Below are 23,394 nucleotides of genomic sequence, written 5' to 3'. Positions count from 1 at the left end.
ATTTGCTAAAAACTTGATTTCAGCCCTTGTTAAACCCCTTTTTTTTTTTGGAGGACAACTTCTAAAATCTTGTTTATAAAGTTAGCATTGTGCTGGAACAGATTTCCTAACTGTAACTTTTATTTTCTGATCGACATAAAAATAACCCCCTGACTTTCCTTCACCCAAATGGTACACTTTTCTTAACTCCCTTGACTATAAATATTTTTGTTTACCCCTTGGAGTGAGCGCCCTTGATTGAATCTTGAACCAGATCTCACCACGGATAAACTCCCTTGACTTAGTAAATCTGAACCCAAGTCTTCCGTCACTGAGATTAACTCCCCTGTCACCTTGACTCGTCCACTCCACCCCCGCCCACACTGACTTTAAGGGGAGGTAATGCTTTAATTTGTGTTTTAGTGAAGGGAGAGAATCGCGTGGTGACGACGGAAAGAAATGAAAGGGCTGTGTAGACTAGAGCCGTCATATCGTGTTGACCCATCAAGGGTATCACGTGACTGGTCGCGTGACTAGAGCATCCGGCGGTCTTTGATGTAAGGCTCGTGTTGTGATTGGTTAACGTAGTCACCTGGTTCATTTTTTTCGGTTGCCTATACAACAAACAAGAACGTACCTAAATAAATGGAACGTATATATATATATATATATATATATATATATATATATATATATATATATATATATATATATATATATATATATATATATATATATGTAACATCAAATTAAGATAGAACGTAGCTATATTAATAAAATAATCTAGTTACAATAATAAAAGTTTTAAATCATATCTATAATATAACGCTGCTGGTAGTGTGTCAGTCCATCAACTCTATAGATTTTGGATCCATAATTGTTAACATCGCACCATGTAGTGTTTTTACAATGCATCGCATTGTCTTATTATAAGTAACAGAGTAGGGTTTGTTCATATAACGATTTAAATTTATTCCATAGTTGCCACCGTTTTTACACTTTCGAATAGCGTGAAGAAAATATTAAGTACACGCAAATTGCTAAAACATATTAAACGTATCAATGTCAAATATAAATTTAGTTTAGATTCCTAGAAAAAGTCGATACATATTCATAACAGTACGGTCGAAAAAACTAATTAATTAAAATATTTAATAGTTATGCCAGGGGAGGTATTTTAAAAATAAATTCAACTCACGATAATAAAGAAAAAATTGAATGCTAATTCTTCGGACGTTCAAGAGGACATTATTGTTAGAATATTATAATTAGCATGGATTGATAAAATGCACCGTGGTAGGTACAATACGGATATTTTAAATATTGCCTTTTGTTTATTTTATGGATAAGTTGGGGTATTATAGTCGTTTACTAAGTTGAATCAGGCGGTTCCGCCGGCGCCCCAGCCGGGTGCGATTTAGCGTTTGTGTTTTTTGCGTTTGCATTTGTGTTTGCATTGTGTTTGTGTTTTCTTTTGTGTTGCGTTTGTGTTTTTGTTCATTTTTTTGTGTGTTTGTGATTGCATTGTGTTTGTGTTTTCTTTTGTGTTGTGTTTGTGTTTTGTTGTGTTAGTGTTTTCTTTTGTGTTTGTGTTTAGTTTTGTTCTTTTCCCAAGTTGGTACATTTAAAACAGACTCACCGTGGCGGAACACGGGTATGTAGCTAGTATAAATATACGTTGTAATATCGATGGTAATATAATGTAATAAATAGAGTAATTATGAAATGTAAACTTTTGTGACCATGATAGTTATGATGATAATGATGAGAATAATGATGATAATAATATTAATGATAATGATTGATACTAAATGACAATGATAAAAATGACAATAGTAATGGTAATAGTAATGATAATAAAATGATAATAATGATAATAGTGATAGTCTTAATGATAATAGTAATAAATAACAATACATAAAATCGAATTTAACGATACGTTAAAAACGTTTTAAAAATTATTTTGTAGCATATGCGCGTGAATGTGTATTTTTTACATCGCGAACCTTAGCTATAATCAAAATGGCTTTCAATTTTTTTGTAATTACTAAGAAAACATTTTCTTTCACTCCCCCCCCCCCCCCCCCCCCTCGCCTCGCCCATGTAACACCATGTTGTTTAACAAGAAAATACGATGAGAAATTTCGAGAAGAGATTGGCTAACCGTTTAACCCGAGAGGTCGCAGTTGTGCTATTGACCAATTAATTGCTGGAGAACCTACAAGACCGCGCGGTGTAATGATAGATATTTATCCGCTCTTGGCTAAGGGGAGGTAAGAGTGTTTTTTTTAAAAAAAGTAATTGTGTCTCGATGCGTGTGCAAGATGGAGGTTTTTTTTCTAATTTCGCTGCGATCACCACGGGAATTGTCCCCCTTATGTCGTGTGACCGCCCCTTGTATAGGAAGATGTCGGGTCGCCTCCCCTTGTTTGTGTTGCCTCCACCTGACGTCTGCCTTTGTCTGCCCGCGACACCTGATGCCCAGGTACGCTACTACAAGCAAGTCGCAATTAATTCCCCTGGCTAATCGTTGGTTGAGTCAAAATTACTTTCATAAATATTTTCTCTAAAACACTAGTGCTGCCTTGTTGCCAGTTAGTAACTTCATTGAAAAAAAAAAGAAAAAAAAAGTGGTCTTTAATCTTGTAGCGCAGGATCGAATCCTTAGTGGAATGAATGTAATGTTTATTGTCTTCTGGGCAAAACAAATGTGACATAGATTTAGGGTTAGAAAAGTGATTCACAGGAAATATAAAAACACTTTTGAAGAAATAGTTAAACAATAAACTTTAAACATGGTTACTGCCAACAAGGTAAAAAAAAAAAAAAAAAAAAAAAAAATAAATAAAATAAAGGGTTATAATTGGAAAAAAAAGCCAGCTTGATGATTTACTATGTAGGCCGATATACGCCTAAGCTGAGAAGATTACCGTTTCAAGTATCGGCTTCTCCTAACAATATGAAAGTAACAACAAGCGGGATAATCGTGTCAGCACACGAGCAAGCCAAGGCGTTAGATGATTAAAATACTCAGATAATCTCTCGTTTTGTTTTCACTCAGCTGGGGTTGACCAGCCTTGTACGTTTATAAAACGTCACTTGCCTGATGGTGCCTGGTCTGATGGATGAGATCACGTGACGTCGCTCCTCACACCACGGGTCTAACCGTCGGTCACGTGACCAGTTGTATCCAACATACTACTTTACTGGATCACGTGATCAGTGTAACAAACATCACGTGATCAGGTGTAACAAACATCACGTGATCAGTGTAACAAACATCACGTGATCAGTGTAACAAACATCACGTGATCAGATGTAACAAACATCACGTGATCAGTGTAACAAACATCACGTGATCAGTGTAACAAACATCACGTGATCAGGTGTAACAAACATCACGTGATCGGTGTAACAAACATCACGTGATCGGTGTAACAAACATCACGTGATCAGGTGTAACAAACATCTACTTTAAGTATGTGAAAGAATCAAAACTTGAGTTGTACATGACAGTCTTGTGTACAAGATAGCCTTGTGTACAAGATAGCCGTGTGTACAAGATAGCCTTGTGTACAAGATAGCCTTGTGTACAAGATAGCCTTGTGTACAAGATAGCCTTGTGTACAAGATAGCCTTGTGTACAAGATAGCCTTGTGTACAAGATAGCCCTGTGTACAAGATAGTCTGATCATCTGTTGATCATCAAACATCGGCTCATCGATCTGTAATCCATTAGTGACGTCACCTTTCTGCCCAAACACACCACGATTGGCTCGTTAGAAAATTTTGAGCTTTTAGTCAAACCACACAAACCACACAGACCACACAAAACACACAAACAATACAAACCACACAAACCACACAAACCACACACACCACACAAACCACACAAAACAACACAAAAACCTTGTAAACCACACACTAAACGTTTAAATCATTTGAAGCTAGACTGACAGTTAACCCGTTATACATTGAACCAGCTAGATAGTGAACAGTGAAACAGCTTAGGCTCACTAAGAGCCCTCTCGAAAAAAATGTCGTTACTTTACTTGTTGACGCCAACATTACAGTGTTTTATCTAACTCGATTTAAACTATATACAGCTCTATATTATATCGTATATCATACAGCTCTATTTAAACTATTTACAGCTCTATATTATATCGTATATCATACAACTCTATATTATATCGTATATCATACAGCTCTATATTATATCGTATATCACACAGCTCTATATTCACTCTATTTAAACTTTATACAGCTCTATATTATATCGTATATCCTACATCTCTATATTTAACTCTATACAGCTCTATATCGTATATCCTACAGCTCAAACTATTTAAACTATATACAACCCTATACCATCACACCCCCATTCATTCTGTCACTTTCAACTATTTTAGTATTTATGTAGAGTAGGCCCCCTATCCAACAACTAACAGAGACTCGTCTCTTTCAGAACTGTGGCGGCGTGGAGACCTTCCTGCTGGGCGTCTACAATCTGGTGAGTACTGCTTACATCACGTGCTGGACACTGGTCAAGCTCCTGTTAGTTAGCAACTCTTTGGTCACGTGATTAGAGGTTATGTCTGGTTAGACCACAGTTACTGGCCAGTGACGTCACGTGCTAACGAGTCCATTCTGACCAGGTCCATTCATTCAGCTGGTGCTAACACGGTGTGACCAGTGGTCAGCGTCTGGCCTTTGTTTACATACAGTCAGCTCCTGCTAACACGGTGTGACCAGTGTCTAACTATTGTCTACCTGTAGTCAGCTCATGCCAACACGGTGTGACCACGTGACCAGTGGTCAGTGTCTGGCCTTTGTTTACCTGCCCGTGGACGCTCATGACTCAACTAGCCCGAAACTAGGACTAATTGCTTGCTTGTTTTACTACACGCCCGTTGTTCCCTTTGTGCACTAGGTTCCCATGTCACTTGTCACATAATCCCATGTGTCACAGGCTCCCCCATCCCACAGGTTCCCTTCATCCACAAGTTCCTCTGTTCTGTATGTTCCCCTGTCCTGTATGTTCCCCAGTCATATAATACCTGTCTTACCTGCCTATGTTCACTCCAACAAGCTCTAACATTAACACGGGGACCCAATAGCACTACTTGATAACCTCATCTGATCCATTTCTCCCCCAAATGAATAAATGATGTTACTATTTGTGTCCCCCACCCTCTCAAAATGAAACAATTTTAGTCTCCCCCTCCCCCCATCCCATTCACGAAGCTAGTAGTACTATTAGTATTCACGTGCACCAACACACCTCCACACTGCGGCCTCTACATAATGGATCAGGTATAATGTACCGTACTATTAGACAGCCACCATCACAGGTAGGGACTACACCCCCCCCCACACTAGCACGCGCCTGGCCAGCTAGACCCTCACGTCCATGATGAGTTGATCGTCACGCTCCATTAGACCGCTCACCCTGCCCACGCGCTGGCACAAAGTTCAAGGCCACGGGTCAGCCGTAGTTGTAGACGAGCAAATTTTTTTATTACTCACCTGGTGTCATGACATGCTGGTGTCACTGTGTCACTGTCACCAGTTGCACATGTCAGTGCACTAATATGTATACTCTGTGTAGAAGTTAGGTGTGTTGGTGTGACTGAGCATGACTTAGTGTGTGTGAGTGTGTGTGTGCGTGTGTGAGTGAGTACTAGCTGGCTGTAGGCCATGTTCATCCTTCAACAAACCCACTCATATGCTTCATGTTACTGTAAGGACAGTAGTGGAGTCATAGGTCTACAAGTACACACATTGAATGCCTGGGGTTTCAACATGGTTGAGATACTAATGGCCTTGTTAATTTTTAAAATAAGTTTTTAAATACATTGTGCAAGTTTCCAAAAAGTTTTTTTTTTCAAATAACTTTTTAAAATAGATTTAAAAACATAAAACTTCATGGCAAGTGCATTATGTACTTATATCGAGGACTTTAACCTTAACCCCACGATCACAGAGCCTCACAGTTCCCAAACCTCACGATCCCAGAACCCCTACAGTTTCAAAACCCCACGACTCAAGAACCCCTAATTCCTAAACCCCACGATACCAGAACCCCATACAGTTCCCAAACCCCACGATCCCAGAACCCCTCAGTTCCCAAACCCCACGATCCCAGAACCCCATACAGTTCCCAAACCCCACGATCCCAGAACCCCTCAGTTCCCAAACCCCACGATACCAGAACCCCATACAGTTCCCAAACCCCATGATCCCATAACCCCTACAGTTCCTAAACCCCAGAACCCCTCAGTTCCCAAACCCCACGACTCCAGAACCCCTAATTCCTAAACCCCACGATACCAGAACCCCATACAGTTCCCAAACCCCACGATCCCAGAACCCCTCAGTTCCCAAACCCCACCATCCCAGAACCCCTATAATTCCCAAACCCCACGATCACCAAGCCCCACCCAGTATTGCAGCAACACATTTATTTATGAGTCAGGATTTAAAATACGTGTCGCCATGGCAACCAAAAAATGAAAATCGATGTAAGAATCTAACATGACATACTCTGAGTGTTATTTAGCTCCGCTGCCTGCCCTCGCTATAGGTAGGTGCACGTATAGCTATAGGTAGGTGCACGTATAGCTATAGGTAGGTGCACGTATAGCTGTAGGTAGGTGCACGTATAGCTGTAGGTAGGTGCACGTATAGCTGTAGGTAGGTGCACGTATAGCCGTAGGTAGGTGCACGTATAGCTGTAGGTGCACCTATAGCTGTAGGTAGGTGCACGTATAGCTGTAGGTAGGTGCACGTATAGCTGTAGGTAGGTGCACGTATAGCTGTAGGTAGGTGCACGTATAGCTGTAGGTAGGTGCACGTATAGCTGTAGGTAGGTGCACAATTAACTCTTGGTGCACGCCTTTTGCTATAAGTAGGTTCATACTTAACTGTAGGTGCACATATAGCTGTAGGTGCACGTATAGCTATAGGTAGGTGCACGTTTAGCTGTAGGTCGGTGCACGTATAGCTGTAGGTAGGTGCACGTATAGCTGTAGGTAGGTGCACGTATAGCTGTAGGGGCATATTTGGCCACAGTATCACATTTACTATCTAGTTGTAAGGCCTGATTACGCTGTAGCAATGTATACTGCTCGTTTTTTGTGTACTTTGGTTTTGTAAGCTTTGTAATGGTAGGCAGCTAAAGTAGGTTGGATGAAACAAAGATGAACTGTTGGGTAACAAAGATGGACCGTTGGGTAACAAAGATGGACTGTTGGGTAACAAAGATGGACTGTTGGGTAACAAAGATGGACTGTTGGGTAACAAAGATGGACCGTTGGGTAACAAAGATGGACTGTTGGGTAACAAAGATGGACCGTTGGGTAACAAAGATGGACCGTTGGGTAACAAAGATGGACTGTTGGGTAACAAAGATGGACTGTTGGGTAACAAAGTGTTGGGTAACAAAGATGGACTGTTGGGAAACAAAGATGGAATGTTGGGTAACAAAGATGGAATGTTGGGTAACAAAGTGTTGGGTAACAAAGATGGAATGTTGGGTAACAAAGTGTTGGGTAACAAAGATGGTCTGTTGGGTAACAAAGATGGAATGTTGGGTAACAAAGATGGAATGTTGGGTAACAAAGTGTTGGGTAACAAAGATGGAATGTTGGGTAACAAAGATGGAATGTTGGGTAACAAAGTGTTGGGTAACAAAGATGGAATGTTGGGTAACAAAGTGTTGGGTAACAAAGATGGTCTGTTGGGTAACTAAGGTGATCTCCTGGGTTACACAAAAACCTGCAGTGGATGCTTCAAACTTTGTCTGAGAGTTTTAAGATTTGCTCATGGAGACTTGTTGCAGAACAGTTTAGAACAATACTTGTCTGGGTATACTGTCACATATCAACTTCTACAATATATTACCTTATACAGGATATAACGACTGTAAAGTATAGAAATTTTCTCAGCCACATGACCAGACTGTAGTAGATGCTCGTGTATATTTCGATGGAGGTGAGTTGTTTCAAAACTTGAGGTCTGGTTGCTTGTGAGCGCCACTCATCTATAAAACATTGGCAGCACGGGATCAGTGGAGTAAATGGATCTTCATAACCACGGGTTTGTGGGTGATCAGGATTAGAGGCACGGGCGTACTGATCCCATAGTTTTAGATTAACTCGTCTCATTAACCAGTTTTAAAATCTGAAGATACCTTTTAGACATGACTGTCCTGATGAAGTTCTGATGGGTTTTTTTTTTTTAATTTTTATATAAAGATCTGGTCATTTAATGAAATCGCTGGATCAGCAATTTCCCAGCCAAATGTTTATCTATGGGCTATCATTCATGTGTGTCCTTAGACCTCCCCCTCTCTTTCTCCCTCCCTCCTCCATCCTCCCACTCCCCCCTCTCTCCCCCCCACACCCCCCCCCCCCCCACAACGGCCGATCTAATCTCATCACGTTGATATCATCATGTAACCTGTTGTAGATCTATTTAACCCCCACATCACCCCTGTCTCTCAACTAAGATCACGGGTCTAGTCATGGGTACAATAGAACTGTTTGGGTCTACGGCATTTAACAAGGACATTGTAGGCCTACTCTCTACAATAGAACTGTAGGTGTCTGCGGCAGTTAACAAGGACATTGTAGGCCTACTCTCTACAATAGAACTGTAGGTGTCTAGGGCAAGATTTAGAAAGGAACATGTAGATCTACTCTACCCGTTAGTAGTTATTAAAAGTTCATTTTAACAAATTCATCTATTGGGGGTGGGGGCGTAAATATAACTTTACCAGACTAGAGAGGTGCATGCAGGACAAGACTACCTCGGTACACAGTTGACAGCACTAAGGTGACGTGTGTACATAATACTGAGATTGCCATGTCTACACACCACTGAGATTGACATATGTACACACCACTGACATGTCTTAAAACGAAACAGCCATACAACATCCAGTCTCAAATTAGCAGTGTTGGCTTGACATAACAAGCTGACGACACGGTTTAATGGCAAAAAATTATCCGCAGATAATTTATTTTTTTACTGCTGACAATTTCAAGAAAATCATTTCAGCTGTTTTATTTCCCCATTATTTCCCCTTGCATCCGCCTGCCCGAGTTTTCTCCCCTTGTCCGACTGTTCTGCATGGGTTGTCTCCGGCAAACGGCCGCAGTTGGCGGAAAATTATCTCCCATTTGACGAGCCAGCAAACAAAGGCCACGCCACGGTCGAACAATGATTTCCTCGTTGTTGGAGCTCGTGGTTGTTTTTATGGAGATGTTGCTGCAGTTGATGTCATGTGGTAGACGGCGTTCGGCGCGCTCCTAGCCGGGTAACTCTGCTAGTTTAGATCTGGGAGCTTGTGAAGAGATTTACTATGAGAGGTTAATTCTAAGTGAGATTAACCTGAAGATTTACCCGGCTAATCAAATATGGCGCGACGGCTGCAGCTAATTGAGTGTAGGTGTTCTTTGTTGGTTGTTGGTTGAGGAGGTTGTTCATTGGTCGTAGAAGATCGGGGAAAGTTTAGAAAAAGGGACTGTGAGTCTCAGTGCAAGACGGGAAGAGGGACTGATTCTGTGACGTCACTTCCGACTACGGTCGCATAAGTTTGTTTTGAAATGAACGAAAGCGAAACTGGTCAGTTTGTGATCAGTGTGTACCTACCCCAGAAATGTTTTTATAGTTTTGTTTAGAGTTTCAGGTCCTTTTACGTTTCTACACCTCTGCCCCTATTTCAAACTTGTCGCTGTGATTTGTCTGTTTGTGTGCATGTGTGTGCGTGTGTGTAAACACGATAACTCGAGTACCTTTCATTTAGATGGACGAAATTTTAAATATTAGTATTAAACCCGAATCTTAGGTCTCTATCAACGTTTGAGCGATTTCCCATAAGCGGAAGTGGCACTTACTTTTTTATAGTTCTCAAAAACCGATAACTTGAGTACCGTTTTAGTTTGGTGGACGAAATTTTAAGTATGAGTATTAGATCGTAAACGCAGATCTCTCTGAACTTTTGAGCGATTTCCGGTAAGCGGATGTGGTACTTTTCTTTGTTTCCATGTGAACATGATAATTCAAGTACCGTTTTACTTTGGTAGATGAAATCTTATATAAAAGTATAAAATCTTATTTTTGAATTTAAAAAAAAAAAATTGAGTGAATTCCGATATTCGGAAGTTGTTTTTTACTTTATTTCCTGTTTCTAAACTACCGATGACTTGAGTACCATTTCAGTTAGTTGGACGAAATTCCTTACATAAATATTATACCCTATACGTATGTTTTTTCTCAACTTTTGAGTGATTTCCTGTAACCGGAAGTGGTACTTTATTAACGATTTCTGAAAAACTTTTAGTATTTGAATTTATATTTATTCTGGTAAAGCAGAATATTCTAAAAACTTTTCGCCTGCAAGTGTTTTCCCAAAATTTTGTTTTTTTTAAAAAAATCGGTTTTTGTACCAAATGTACCCACCATTTCTAAAGCCCGTTCCACTTGAAGTGCCATGTCAACTCTTTCTGTAATTTAAGAATATACAAGAAAGTTTAGGTGAGCTCACTCCAGCTTTATTTGTATTTTTTTTTACCTTTTTATTGTGGCATGTGTTGACATCGTGTTTTCGTTTGAAACAAAGTAAAGTTAGGTAGTGCAATATGATAACGTAGTCGGGATTTGAACCCAGCCAAATTGTACGGAGGTGAAGCTGCTGTCGGGGTGACCCGTCCATTGATTGGCCACGTGACGTAACAAGTGCAGGCAGTAGATTGTCGCGTGCGTCACGAGAAAACTTAATTGTCAACCCATTACAGCCGAGATCCAAAGCGATCCAACTCTCTACACCGCCAGCTTAGAGGTAGAGCCAGTTGTGAACTTCACCGATGATTGGTACGTAAATTTGAACAAACTTCATGTATCGATACTTTAAAATATCGTTTCGATTTTTTTTTAAGTTTGGGGTACAAGTGGGTACAGTGACGTCATGACTGAAATTACCCAGCGTCCCTTGCAGCTGGGGTATACCAGGGCGGGGCCGCAGGTTACCGTAGTAACCAGATGTCTTGAGTCTCCCAGCCGGCTGTTGGAGCTCTGCAACACTCGTCTGACTGGAATCATAAAACTGGCAGTTCTTTTTGTCTCCCCCTCCCCACGCAATTTTTTTTAAAGTTGATTTTCACGTTAATTGAAGTTTTTTTTTTTGTTGAAGATAATTAAATCGTTCTTATGGCTAAGATTAGTTGCGTTGAATTTTAATTACCTTAATTATTAAAGTTGACAACGGTCCGTCTGATGTGCGTCTTGAGTTATGATTGTTTCGTTTGTTTAGGTTCTTCAGGCATAGACAGCTATGTGGGAGTTGGGAGGGGGAGGGGGTGGGTGTGGGGTGGGGTGGGTGTGGATGTAGTGTATGGTGATCCTCAATGTGAAGGGAGTAATAGTACACTGTAGTCAGCTGTGAGTAGCTATTGGTTAATTAAGATGTCTTTAAGTCATGATGAACACCATTCTTCGCCATTCTAGAAAGAAAAAATGTAAATTAAAGTGGACTTTTTTGCGACCGTGACTTGCGGTAGTATGAAAGCTGTTCTTTCTCCTTATTAAGTAGATCTATTGTATGAACGCCATGTAGACTGTAGACAGTTCACATGATATGCACCTGTTTTCTTCAAGCCATCAAATTTAAATTATGCCGTTCAAACTATCAAATTTAAATTATGCCGTTCAAACTATCAAATTTAAATTATGCCGTTCAAACTATCAAATTTAAATTATGCCGTTCAAACTATCAAATTTAAATTATGCCGTTCAAACTATCAAATTTAAATTATGCCGTTCAAACTATCAAATTTAAATTATGCCGTTCAAACTATCAAATTTAAATTATGCCGTTCAAACTATCAAATTTAAATTATGCCGTTCAAACTATCAAATTTAAATTATGCCGTTCAAACTATCAAATTTAAATTATGCCGTTCAAACTATCAAATTTAAATTAGGCCGTTCAAACTATCAAATTTAAATTATGCCGTTCAAACTATCAAATTTAAATTATGCCGTTCAAACTATCAAATTTAAATTATGCCGTTCAAACTATCAAATTTAAATTATGCCGTTCAAACTATCAAATTTAAATTATGCCGTTCAAACTATCAAATTTAAATTATGCCGTTCAAACTATCAAATTTAAATTAGGCCGTTCAAACTATCAAATTTAAATTATGCCGTTCAAACTATCAAATTTAAATTATGCCGTTCAAACTATCAAATTTAAATTATGCCGTTCAAACTATCAAATTTAAAACTATCAACTTTTGAAAAAGCCAGACTTGCAGACCATCAACTTTTAAAAAAGCCAGACTTGCAGACCATCGACTTTTGAAAAAGCCAGACTTTCAGACCATCAACTTTTGAAAAAGCCAGACTTGCAGACCATCAACTTTTGAAAAAGCCAGACATTCAGACCATCAACTTTTAACCATTTGATAACTTGGCGACGGCCAGGTTTGAAAATTCTCAGCGGTAAAAAAAAAATTGAGAGAAAATTGAGCTGATGACAAGCTTTTGTCCTTTCTCCGGTCCGTCATGTCGTTACGTTCTCTCGTTGTCGTCATGTTTTTGTCCCGAGATTTCTTTTGTCGCTCTCGTTACTTCATGGCGTCGTCGTCACTTTTTTTGTCGCCCAATGTGCCAGCCGTTCAATAGATGGCTGAAAGTACTTGAGACTTTGTTGTCAGGTATTTTGTGAGCAACCAAAGTCTATACTCATGTGGTTTTAGGGTCACAAGTCTCATGGGGTTGATGGCCAAACGTCTTGGTACAAAATGGCCAAATTTGGCCACACCAACCACTAACTGGCCACACTACCCACTAACTGGCCACACTACCCACTAACTGGCCATACTACCCACTAACTGGCCACACTACCCACTAACTGGCCATACTACCCACTAACTACCCACTGACCACACTACCCACTAACTGGCCACACTACCCATTAACTGACCACACTACCCACTAACTGGCCACACTACCCACTAATTGGCCACACTACCCTTGGCCACTCTACCCACTAACTGGCCACACTACCCACTAACTGACCACACTACCCACTAACTGACCACACTACCCACTAACTGGCCACACTACCCACTAACTGACCACACTACCCACTAACTGGCCACACTACCCACAAACTGGCCACACTACCCACTAACTGACCACACTACCCACTAACTGACCACACTACCCACTAACTGACCACACTACCCCCTAACTGGCCACACTACCCACTAACTGGCCACTAACTACTCTTGGCCACATTACCCACTAATTGGCCACGGCTCCCGATCAAAAACCCCCTGGACATAAACCCCCTGGACATAAACCCCCCGACATAAACCCCCTGGACAAAAACCCCCTGCGACATAAACCCCCTGGACAAAAACCCCCCGCGATATAAACCCCCTGGACAAAAACCCCCCGCGATATAAACCCCCTGGACAAAAACCCCCCAATTGAGGTTTATATAAGGAAAAACCAAAGATGACGAGAAACAAAATTAATATAAAAATACAAAACAAACATTAGGAAAAAAAAATATTTTTATTATAACTTTAAAAAGACAGATTGTGAGCGATGCCTCGCAAATACTCAATAATGGTGGACTCATTAAAATTTTTAACAACAGTTAAAATTCGAGAGCTGCTATCAATATATTTTTTTTTCTGTTTTGGTAAACAGTGACCTGAATTAATCTGTGTATAATAAACCTCTTGGAGAGATTGTTCCTTTTTAATAAAGTCAATAAATTTCCAAATATTTGGGTGGCAACATCCCATATGCGACTGAAAACTTCTGTGCCAGCCTTCAACTGAGTTGTTGGTTTTTGGCATATGGTCTTCTGCACGTGTGTGCATGTTCCAAATGTCAAGTGGAAACATAGGTTGTCTTCGACCTCGACGTTGTGGTCTGCCAATATAGTAGTCCTCAAAGTAGTCTGCAATCGGCATTGCTTCTTGGGGGAAAATTTCCAATAATTTTTCAAAGGCATAACTCATGTGTTCGATGGGAACAAAGGCCAACGCAGGTAGCATTCTGAGCTTGAGAGCAAATTCACTATCAACTTGGTAGAGTTGTTGAAGGCCAGAGTCCTGAATTTTTCTGTATATATTTTGGCTAAGATGGAAGAAACATCCTTTTACCTCACACTCTGGAAATACCCTTTCAACACTTTTTATCACAGCCATTTCAAAGTCAATCATAATAGAAATTGGTTGCAGGTTTGTGTTTAAGACCGTTAGCTGCTGTAAGAGTGCTGTGTATGTTTCCTGTGTTTTGTTTTGAAGCAAGGCATAAACACATGGAACAGTGCGTCCATTGACCAATGCATGGACTGTGTACAGTTGTGAAAACAATGCAGGAGCTGTTTTGAATGTACCATCCATAAACCAGTGCTGATTAACCTCCAATAACCTAAGGTTGTCCTTGGTTCCAAACAAAAACATCCTACCTTTTGATTTGGCACCGGAATCGAACAGAAGAAATTGTTGTCCATCTTGTGTCATTGTATATTGTTCAGGAATGATTATATCATCAACATTCCTTGGATCAGACAGTGGGTGTTTTAGCGTTTGACGTTGACGCCTGATGTTACGACGTATGTGTGGAATCGAGGGCAGCTTGGCCTTGGCATCTTCAGTAATCGTAGTAATGGACTGAGTGATGATCTGCTGAGGTGTTGCTTCCGTTTCTTCTGCCAGTTGTTTCATCTGCTGCACTACTTTACACACTTCCAGTTGAGATGGATCTGGTCCATGCGAATGTTCATTACATCGTCCAACAAGCTGTTCACCATGAATCTTTATTTTTGCTTTGCATTCTGCCTTGTTGCGTCTTTTGGAACACTCAAATGACACAACGCCGTTCGCCAGATCTTTTTGCTTGACATAAACATAGCCTTCAAAAATCACCTTTAAATTTCCTTTATTGGATTGAACAAACTCCATTCCAGAAAATATACGATTTGTCGAGAAATAAATTTGATGTCGTATTTATACCATGGTTCTGTATGCCAAGGTGGATATGAACCAAGCTTCCGCCGGTGAATCCCTCACATCTTTTGAATTGTTAAGAATGTGTTGCTTTGATCCGCACGGCTCCCACATGTGGATGACCTATATCTACGGTGTTGTCGGTGCCCGATCTTTGATCAAATACAACTAAGGTCACTCCTTGATTTCGAAAAGCATTTTTTTAGGTAGAAACTATTTTGTTAGTCGTAAAAAATTAAATTAATTTAATGTAATTTTTTTTAAATTTCTTGGTTCACATCATCGTTATTTTTTCTTTATATAAACCTCAGTCCGGGGGTTATTATCCGGGGGGTTTATATCGCGGGGGGTATTTGTCCAGGGGGTTTATGTCGCGGGGGGTTTTTGTCCAGGGGGTTTATGTCGCGGGGGGTTTTTGTCCAGGGGGTTTATGTCGGGGGGTTTATGTCCAGGGGGTTTATGTCCAGGGGGTTTATGTCCAGGGGGTTTATGTCCAGGGGGTTTTTGACCGGACACCATTGGCCACACTACCCACTAACTGGCCACAATACCCACTAACTGACCACACTACCCACTAACTGACCACACTACCCACTAACTGGCCACACTACCCACTAACTGGCCACACTACCCACTAACTGACCACACTACCCACTAACTGGCCACACTACCCACTAACTGGCCACACTACCCACTAACTGGCAACTAACTACCCTTGGCCACACTACCCACAAATTGGCCACACTACCCACTAACTGGCCACACTACCCACTAACTGGCCCATTTGCCCACTAACAAGACGGCCTGACACTAACCGGGTTACGCCTGTCCACACGTTATCTCACCCCCGCGTGATGTGGCGGATCAATATCCAGCACCACTGGCCAGATTTTGGCCTCCGAGCTGTCAAATGAAAAGCCGCCTGTACAACCGGCACACGCTCACAACACAGTCACGGGAGATGTAGCATGTGGAATCAAATCACAGGGGGGGGGCACATTTTTTTATGTGGTGGCCAGCTATTTTAAAACTACATTCGGTGGCTTATGCCAGTGCTGGAAGGCCATATAGTTTTTTTTATGTCAGGGTTTAAGGCCATATAGATGTATGGCGGACACGTAACACTATCGCACTTGGGACACCCCGTAATATCTATCTCCGGACACCCCGTAACACTTATCTCCGGACACCCCGTAACATCTATTTCCGGACACCCCGTAACATCTATTTCCGGACAACCCGTAACATCTATTTCCGGACACCCCGTAACATCTATTTCCGGACACCCCGTAACATCTATCTCCGTACACCCCGTAACATCTTACTATCTCCTTACACCCCGTAACATCTATTTCCGGACACCCTGTAACATCTATCTTCGGACACCCCAGTAACCTCTCACTCCGGACACCCCGTAACATCTATCTCCGGACACCCCAGTGACCTTACTCCGGACACCCCCCGCTCCCGTGCAGCGTTGTAATGATGATGATGGGTGTGACATGGCCTTGCAACAACTGACAAAACCTGACCGCGTCATGTCAGTATTCCCGCCTCACATTTCAGTCTCTACAGCTTTTGATGTCAGTTTTTTGCTGTGAAATATTCATGCTCTACTTTTTATCCAGAGATCATGTTCGTTTGTCAGAGGCAGCAAATGTTGCGGGGATTTGTTTAAAGTGTCAGATATGTATCGGAGATTTGTTGGCAGTTTCAAGCAAGAAATGTATCGGGGATTTGTCGTGATGTTTGTATTGGATGGCCGTGTTGTCGCTTGGCGCTGATCAAAGCGAAACGTTGCTAATTCCTGAATTCTAGAGCTGTCCCGCGTTAGTGTCTAGCAAGCAACTCCCAGAATTCTAGAGCTGTTCCGCTGTAGTGTCGCTATAGCGCCGCACTAGCAAGCAACTCCCAGAATTCTAGAGCTGTTCCACTGTAGTGTCACCCTAGCGCCGCACTAGCAAGCAACACCCAGAATTCTAGAGCTGTTCCGCTGTAGTGTCACCATAGCGCCGCACTAGCAAGCAACACCCAGAATTCTAGAGCTGTTCCGCTGTAGTGTCGCTATAGCGCCGCACTAGCAAGCAACTCCCAGAATTCTAGAGCTGTCCCGCTGAAGTGTCGCTATAGCGCCGCACTAGCAAGCAACTCCCGTCCGTCAACGGGGCCGGTAGCCCCATTGTGTGGCCGCGCTAATGGGATTGGTCAATAAACAACAAATATTGGGAGTTGGACACTTGAAGCTCAATTAGAGGGATGGAGTTTGTTGTAGTTGTAGGATAGTAGTGATGGTTTTAATGATGGTTGTAGAGCTCTAGTGATGGTTGTAGTGCTGATGTTTGTAGGGTTTTAGTGATGGTTTTATGGCTCTAGTGATGGTTGTATTGATGGTTGTAGGGTTTTATTGATTGTTGTAGGGTTCTAGTGATGGTTGTAGTGATGTTTGTAGGGTTTTAGTGATAGTGTACGGCTCTAGTGATGGTAGCAGGGTTCTATTGATTGTTGTAGGGTTCTAGTGAGGGTTTTAGGGCTGTAGTGATGATTGTATACATAATCTGTGTGTGTCATTCCATCCCATATTTGTGTTGTTATATACATCACAGCTGTGTGTCCCCTATACACGCCATATAAGTGTGTCAGTATATCCATAATACACGTGTCCCCTACATACACCAATCGAACGATTCCTCCAACGATTCCTCTACTGCCCATCGTCTGTTGATCCATTGTGTCCCTCCATTTAAATCTTTAAATAAATAATCTCCCCCGATCATGCGAGCTGTGCCGCTGGATTAGCGTTAGGGTAGATGGTAAGCCTTGGCTAGTGGTGGACGTTTGTTAATGTCAGGGTTAGACTCAGGGCTTTCGTCAGTTATTGTTGTCTATAGACCACTGACCGGCTACTGGCTTTAGACTGGACGTGTGTCTCATGGCCCAGCTATGTTTTTGTAAGCATCCTTGTTGTTGCGGCTATACATCTCTGATGGCCCAGCTATGTTGGTCTAAAGATCTAGTGGCCATAAATCTCCGATTGACCAGCTCCGTTAGTATTAGGATTCCTGTTCAATCGACCATAAACATTTGAACCCTATTGTTCTATTCAACTGAGTCATGGTTGGATGACGATGTTTGCATTTTTAAAGGACGACGCTTTTTAATATTGTATTTTAATGGACGACACCATATACCTTGGGCTTTGATCGCTCTCTAGCGTGTACTGACCATATAAGAGGTCAATTAGTTGGCCATTACCAGAGGTCAATTTGGTCGTCTTTACCAGAGGTCAGTCTGTTGGTCATGATATGAGGGGAGTGTGTTCGACATGACATGAAGACTTGTAGCTGGAAATCTCTTGATATTCACAGTAGATTAAGATTTATAATTAATGTGATATAATTGTCAACAAATTCATTCAATCGTGTTTCATTATGTCGCTGTTTAAGTTCACATTTTTGACGAGTTAAATGTGATGCTCTCTTTCCCATCCCCCTTTTTTCTGCATTCCCTTTCCCCATCCGTCTTTCCTTCTCTCTCCCCCCCCCCCTCAACTACTTGTAAATCAAACCGTTAACAAAAAACCAGCCATGAGAAGGAAGTGTTGACCACGTGATGAGGGGGCGGGATAAGGGACGATGTCCCGGAGAATGGCTTTTAATTAGAGGGAAAAAAAACAATTGAAACGATTGAAAAAATGAAATACAACGTCAAGTCAAGGAAGGCCGCTGTAGGGTTAGGTTTATGGTCAGGTTGGTGGACGGTCAAGGTAATCTCAAAGGTTAGGTTTATGGTCAGGTTGGTGGACTTGGTATTGTGATGGTTTGTTTTGTGTGTGAATATTGTGTGGGTAATGTGAGTGTTGTGCGTCCGAACGCTGTGTTGCTAGTGTGGACGTTTGTTATATGTATGTGAATATCTTGGCAATTCTCTAACAAAGGTGAAGCTACGGGTCTAACCAAGTTGACAACCGTAGGGGTAGGGTGTGGTTGTGTACACACGTTTGTGTACTTAAAATCTTGTCCCATCAACACTCGGGATAGATCACGGTGACAGAGGATGGGAATATCAATTGGAGGGGGGGGGGGAGGTGGTCGATGCTGGAAAGAGGAGGGAAGGAGGGAGGGAGGGAGGGAGTGAAGAAAACCGTTACCTCCACGCTGGATCGCTACTTACCGTCTAATCGGAGTTTGTTGACGCGTTGTCATGGCGACGCGTACCTGCATGTAAGTTTGTCTCTGATTGGCTGCAGCACTATAATAGGAAGAGAAACATTGATCTTGTCAATCGCTTCATCCCATACCGTTGCTAGGGGAGGCTTGGGCGTTGTGGTGGGGTGGTGGGGAGGGGGGGGGGGCGGGATGGAGAAGTAAGATGGTGATGGTTGGGGTTGTAAGATTTGGGTGTGGTGGTTGGTTCTGTGGTTGTTGTTGCTGTAGTGGTTGGTGTTGTGGGAGTGTGGTGGTTGGTGGTGTGGTGGTTGGTGTTTTGGGAGTGTGGTGGTTGGTGGTGTGGTGGTTGGTGTTTTGGGAGTGTGGTGGTTGGTGGTGTGGTGGTTGGTGTTTAGTGAGTGTGGTGGTTGGTGGTGTGGTGGTTGGTGTTTTGGGAGTGTGGTGGTTGGTGGTGTGGTGGTTGGTGTTTTGGGAGTGTGGTGGTTGGTGGTGTGGTGGTTGGTGTTTAGTGAGTGTGGTGGTTGGTGGTGTGGTGGTTGGTGTTTTGGGAGTGTGGTGGTTGGTGGTGTTTGGTGTTTTGGGAGTGTGGTGGTTGGTGGTGTGGTGTTTGGTGTTTTGGGAGTGTGGTGGCTGGTGGTGTGGTGTTTGGTGTTTTGGGAGTGTGGTGGCTGGTGTTGTTGGGTATGGTCGTTGGTGTTGTGGTGGTTGGTGCTGTTGGACTGTGGTGGTTTGTACTGTGTGGATGCGGTTGCTGAAAAGGGGTGTGGTGGTTGGTGCATTAAGATTGTGGTGTGGTGGTTGGTGCAGTAAGATTGTGGTGTGGTGGTTGGTGCAGTAAGATTGTGATTTGGTGGTTGCGATAAAGCACCAAAGCTCAGGGAACCATTACAAAGTCTCTTCAATACAATCCCATACTTAAGTAGTTACTATGTCTCTATTTCCACCTTCACCGTGTCTGATTAGTCCCGTGGTAAGTTTCTGATCGGATTAAAAAAATAAGCCATGAAAGATATTTAGTTCTACCGCTGTAAGGGAAGTCTCACAACAAAATATTTGAATAAGTTTTGTTTGTACATGACCTGGTGCATTCAGTTAGCCAGGTGTGGTTGGTTCATTGTCATACGGCGGCCAGGTGTAGATGTCAGGTGTAGATGTCACATGATGTCAGGTATATGGATGTCAGGTATATGGATGTCAAGGGAGGTCAGGTGTAGATGTCACATGATGACAGTTGTTTGGATGTCAGGTATTTATTAGGTGTATGAATATCAGGTGCATTTTCGGTGCACGTGTGTCAGGTGTATGAATGTCAGGTTTATGGATGTCAGCTGTTTGAATGTCAGGTGCATGAATGCCAGGTGCATGAATGTCAGGTGTATGAATCTCAGGTGCATGAATGTCAGGTGCATGAATGCCAGGTGTATGAATATCATGTTTATGAATGTCAGGTGTATGAATGTCAGGTGTATGAATGTCAGGTGCATGAATGTCAGGTGTGTGAATGTCAAGTGTATGGATGTCAGGTTTATGGATGTCAGCTGTTTGAATGTCAGGTGCATGAATGTCAGGTGTTATAGACAGGTAACTGTGGCTTCACGAGTAAAAGTAACACGGACTGCACTGAGACCGCCCGAGTTGTTTTAAGTTATTGATGTTGTCAGGTTGTCATTAGCTCTAATTTGATGATCAAATTGTCACGGAGGTGACATTCTAGAAACCAAATATTTCGATTAGATCCCCTGACGACTATTTTCTCAGGATGTCTGTCTGTTCGTCTGTCTGTTCGCCTGTTTGTTCGTCTGTCTGTTCATCTGTCTGTTCATCTGCCTGTTCATCTGTCTGCCTGTTCATCTGCCTGTTCATCTGTCTGCCTGTTCATCTGTTCGTCTGTCTGTTCATCTGTCTGTTCGTCTGTCTGTCCGTCTGTCTGTTCGTCTGTCTGTTATTCTGTCTGTTCATCTGTTTGTTGGTCTGTCTGTCGGTCGTGCTCGCAGTTAAACAGTGGTTGGCGCTACTCTGCGAATTTAAGGCATTTTTTTTAAGGACGTAATACTCCCGTTCTCTTTCTCTCTCTCCTTCTTCTACCCCCCCCCCCCTCCCAACTATCCAATTGTTAGAAGACGAATAACAAAATAATGTGTTGACATTGTGTGTTTGTTTGGATGTGTGATTGTCAGAAAGTTGTGTGTGTGTTATGGTTACCACGGTTAGTAATGTCAAGGAGTGGTATGTGTGTGTTTGGTGTTAACGTGTGGTATAATGTGCAGCTAATGTATTTTATATGTCCGACTAACTCGCTGTATTATGTGTTATTGAGTTGTGTGATCTGCGCTTGGTTTGGTTGATCAGGGGCGCTGGATGGGACACTTGTAAATAGCCTTTCAAAAACACGTGAAGATTTTGTTGAGAGACCATAGTTTCCTGTGTGCGACATACGATTTAAGCAACATATTGTGGTGTTATGTAACATACTGAGACGTTGTTGCCAGATAAATATGCGTGGCTTTTGTTTTGTTAGATGGTTGAGTGCAGTGTTTCTTTCAGGCGTCTCTTTGGGGGCCCTTCTTCCCCCCCCCTCCCAGAACGAAATAGAAATTAAAAAGAAATATTTACTTTTTCCATTGCCCCCCACCCTCCCCTCTCCAGGAAAATTTTGTCGCCCCCCCCCCCCCCCCATAAGTTTGAAGTGCCCCCTTCCTTCAGAAAAAAGTCTGAAAGAAACACTGTTTGAGTCAATCTGACCTTTGTAAAAGGGAGAGGGTCAGTGTGGGGCAACAGTATTTTATACTGCTGGGTTTGTCGTCATAAGATATTGTCGACAGAACCAAAAACAAGTGACTGACTTTTCTCGTGGGAGAAAACTTAAAATCTTTGTTGCTGTGTATGTCTTTGTTTTTGTTCTGGTGTCATGTCACTGATTGTTTATGTGTACATGATGTTCCTCCGTATGTGGTGTTGTGGATGTTGTTTTGTACCTTATGTTTCTTGATGTTTCTTATTATTACTTGGTTTATATTGTACTTTGGAACAGCTGACCATTAAAAAATAACATTTTGGTATTCTTGTGTTACCGAGAATTTTTTGTATATAGTATCGAGTATGTATACGTTATCTAGAGAAAGTCATCGATTACCCTCGTAGATATCGATACCAGCCCATGAGCGGCTTCTCCGTCACGTGTCTCTCCACGCAGGCTCGATACACTGCTCACGTCCAAAGTAAAAGTTAATCCCTGCCCCCCCCCCTCCCTATGTCACCTCCCCTCTCGCTGCCAGCCTCCCCCTGTGGCTGTACTGTCACCCAGCGGCCCGACCCCCCTGCGCCTAGACCATGCCCATCTCCGTGCCTGCTCACCAAATATTGACCGGGCGCCACGCGCGTGCGAGGATGCTGGGACCGTGGCGAGTATAAAAGCCGGCTCCGGCGGTGACTGTCATGCGTCTTCACCGGGCTGTCATCGCGGGATGTACTGGCACCAGGATTAACGGAGACGCCCGGAACTAAGGGTGTGGTCTACTAGACATTGTCTTCATATGCACAAAAAACACAAGGACACAGCACGGATGATATTCTGTCTTGGACTCTGCCTTCATCAGATGACATTGGAACTTTTGACTATCAGACTTTGTGCCCGTGCTTGGAATTGAACATTTGGCTTAAGCTGATCGAGTTTTCTTCAACTGTAGCTTCAGCTGTTTGATTTGGCCTCAAATCTTTAAAAAATCTGGCCACGGAGACTTGTTTGATTCGGAGATGCCGGGAAAGAAATCCTTGTCTGGACGCTTTGTTTGTTCTGTGATGGCGCAAGGTACTGTATCCTTCTCGCCGTGGATCCCCCGGACTTCCAGAAACTTCCATGGTGTGGAGGGGCTAGAGGACATCAGCAACACGACGGCCGGGCGCCACAGGTTGGTTTTGTTTATCTTAATTCGCCGCACATGTTCTCCCTGCTACCAGAAGTTCAGCCCTTCTCTATTTAAGTTTTATTCTAGATACACATGTATTCATTGTATAATATTTACAACACGAAGTCTAGAAACAAATTTTTATAGGCACGCTCCTTGTAAGCTGTTGTTTACGTGACTAGATTTGAAATAGTTTCTAGATCTAGGTTCAATGCGTGAAATGTGTCCAAATCTCCGGGTAGTCGCGGGACTTGTTTGTCCAAATCTCCGGGTAGTCGCGGGACTTGTTTGTCCAAATCTCCG

The 23,394-nt window shown here is 42.3% G+C and overlaps 1 protein-coding gene across 4 annotated transcripts in view; it reads left to right on the top strand.

The window, feature by feature from the left end:
• Positions 1-23,394, top strand: part of LOC131951173 (hyccin) — a 117,890-nt gene that overhangs the window by 66,421 nt on the left and 28,075 nt on the right. For all 4 annotated transcript variants that reach the window (XM_059313507.1, XM_059313505.1, XM_059313506.1 and 1 more), the window contains one exon: positions 4,448-4,492. In XM_059313507.1, the coding sequence (XP_059169490.1) occupies positions 4,448-4,492 (45 nt within the window). The remainder of the gene's footprint in view (positions 1-4,447; positions 4,493-23,394) is intronic.

Source organism: Physella acuta, unplaced genomic scaffold (genome assembly GCF_028476545.2).
Source record: "Physella acuta isolate Inbredline_101_S28 unplaced genomic scaffold, ASM2847654v3 ptg000803l, whole genome shotgun sequence".
NCBI lineage: Eukaryota > Metazoa > Mollusca > Gastropoda > Physidae > Physella > Physella acuta.
The sequence above is the reverse complement of the archived record's forward strand: the minus strand, read 5'-3'. Positions and strand labels throughout refer to the sequence as shown.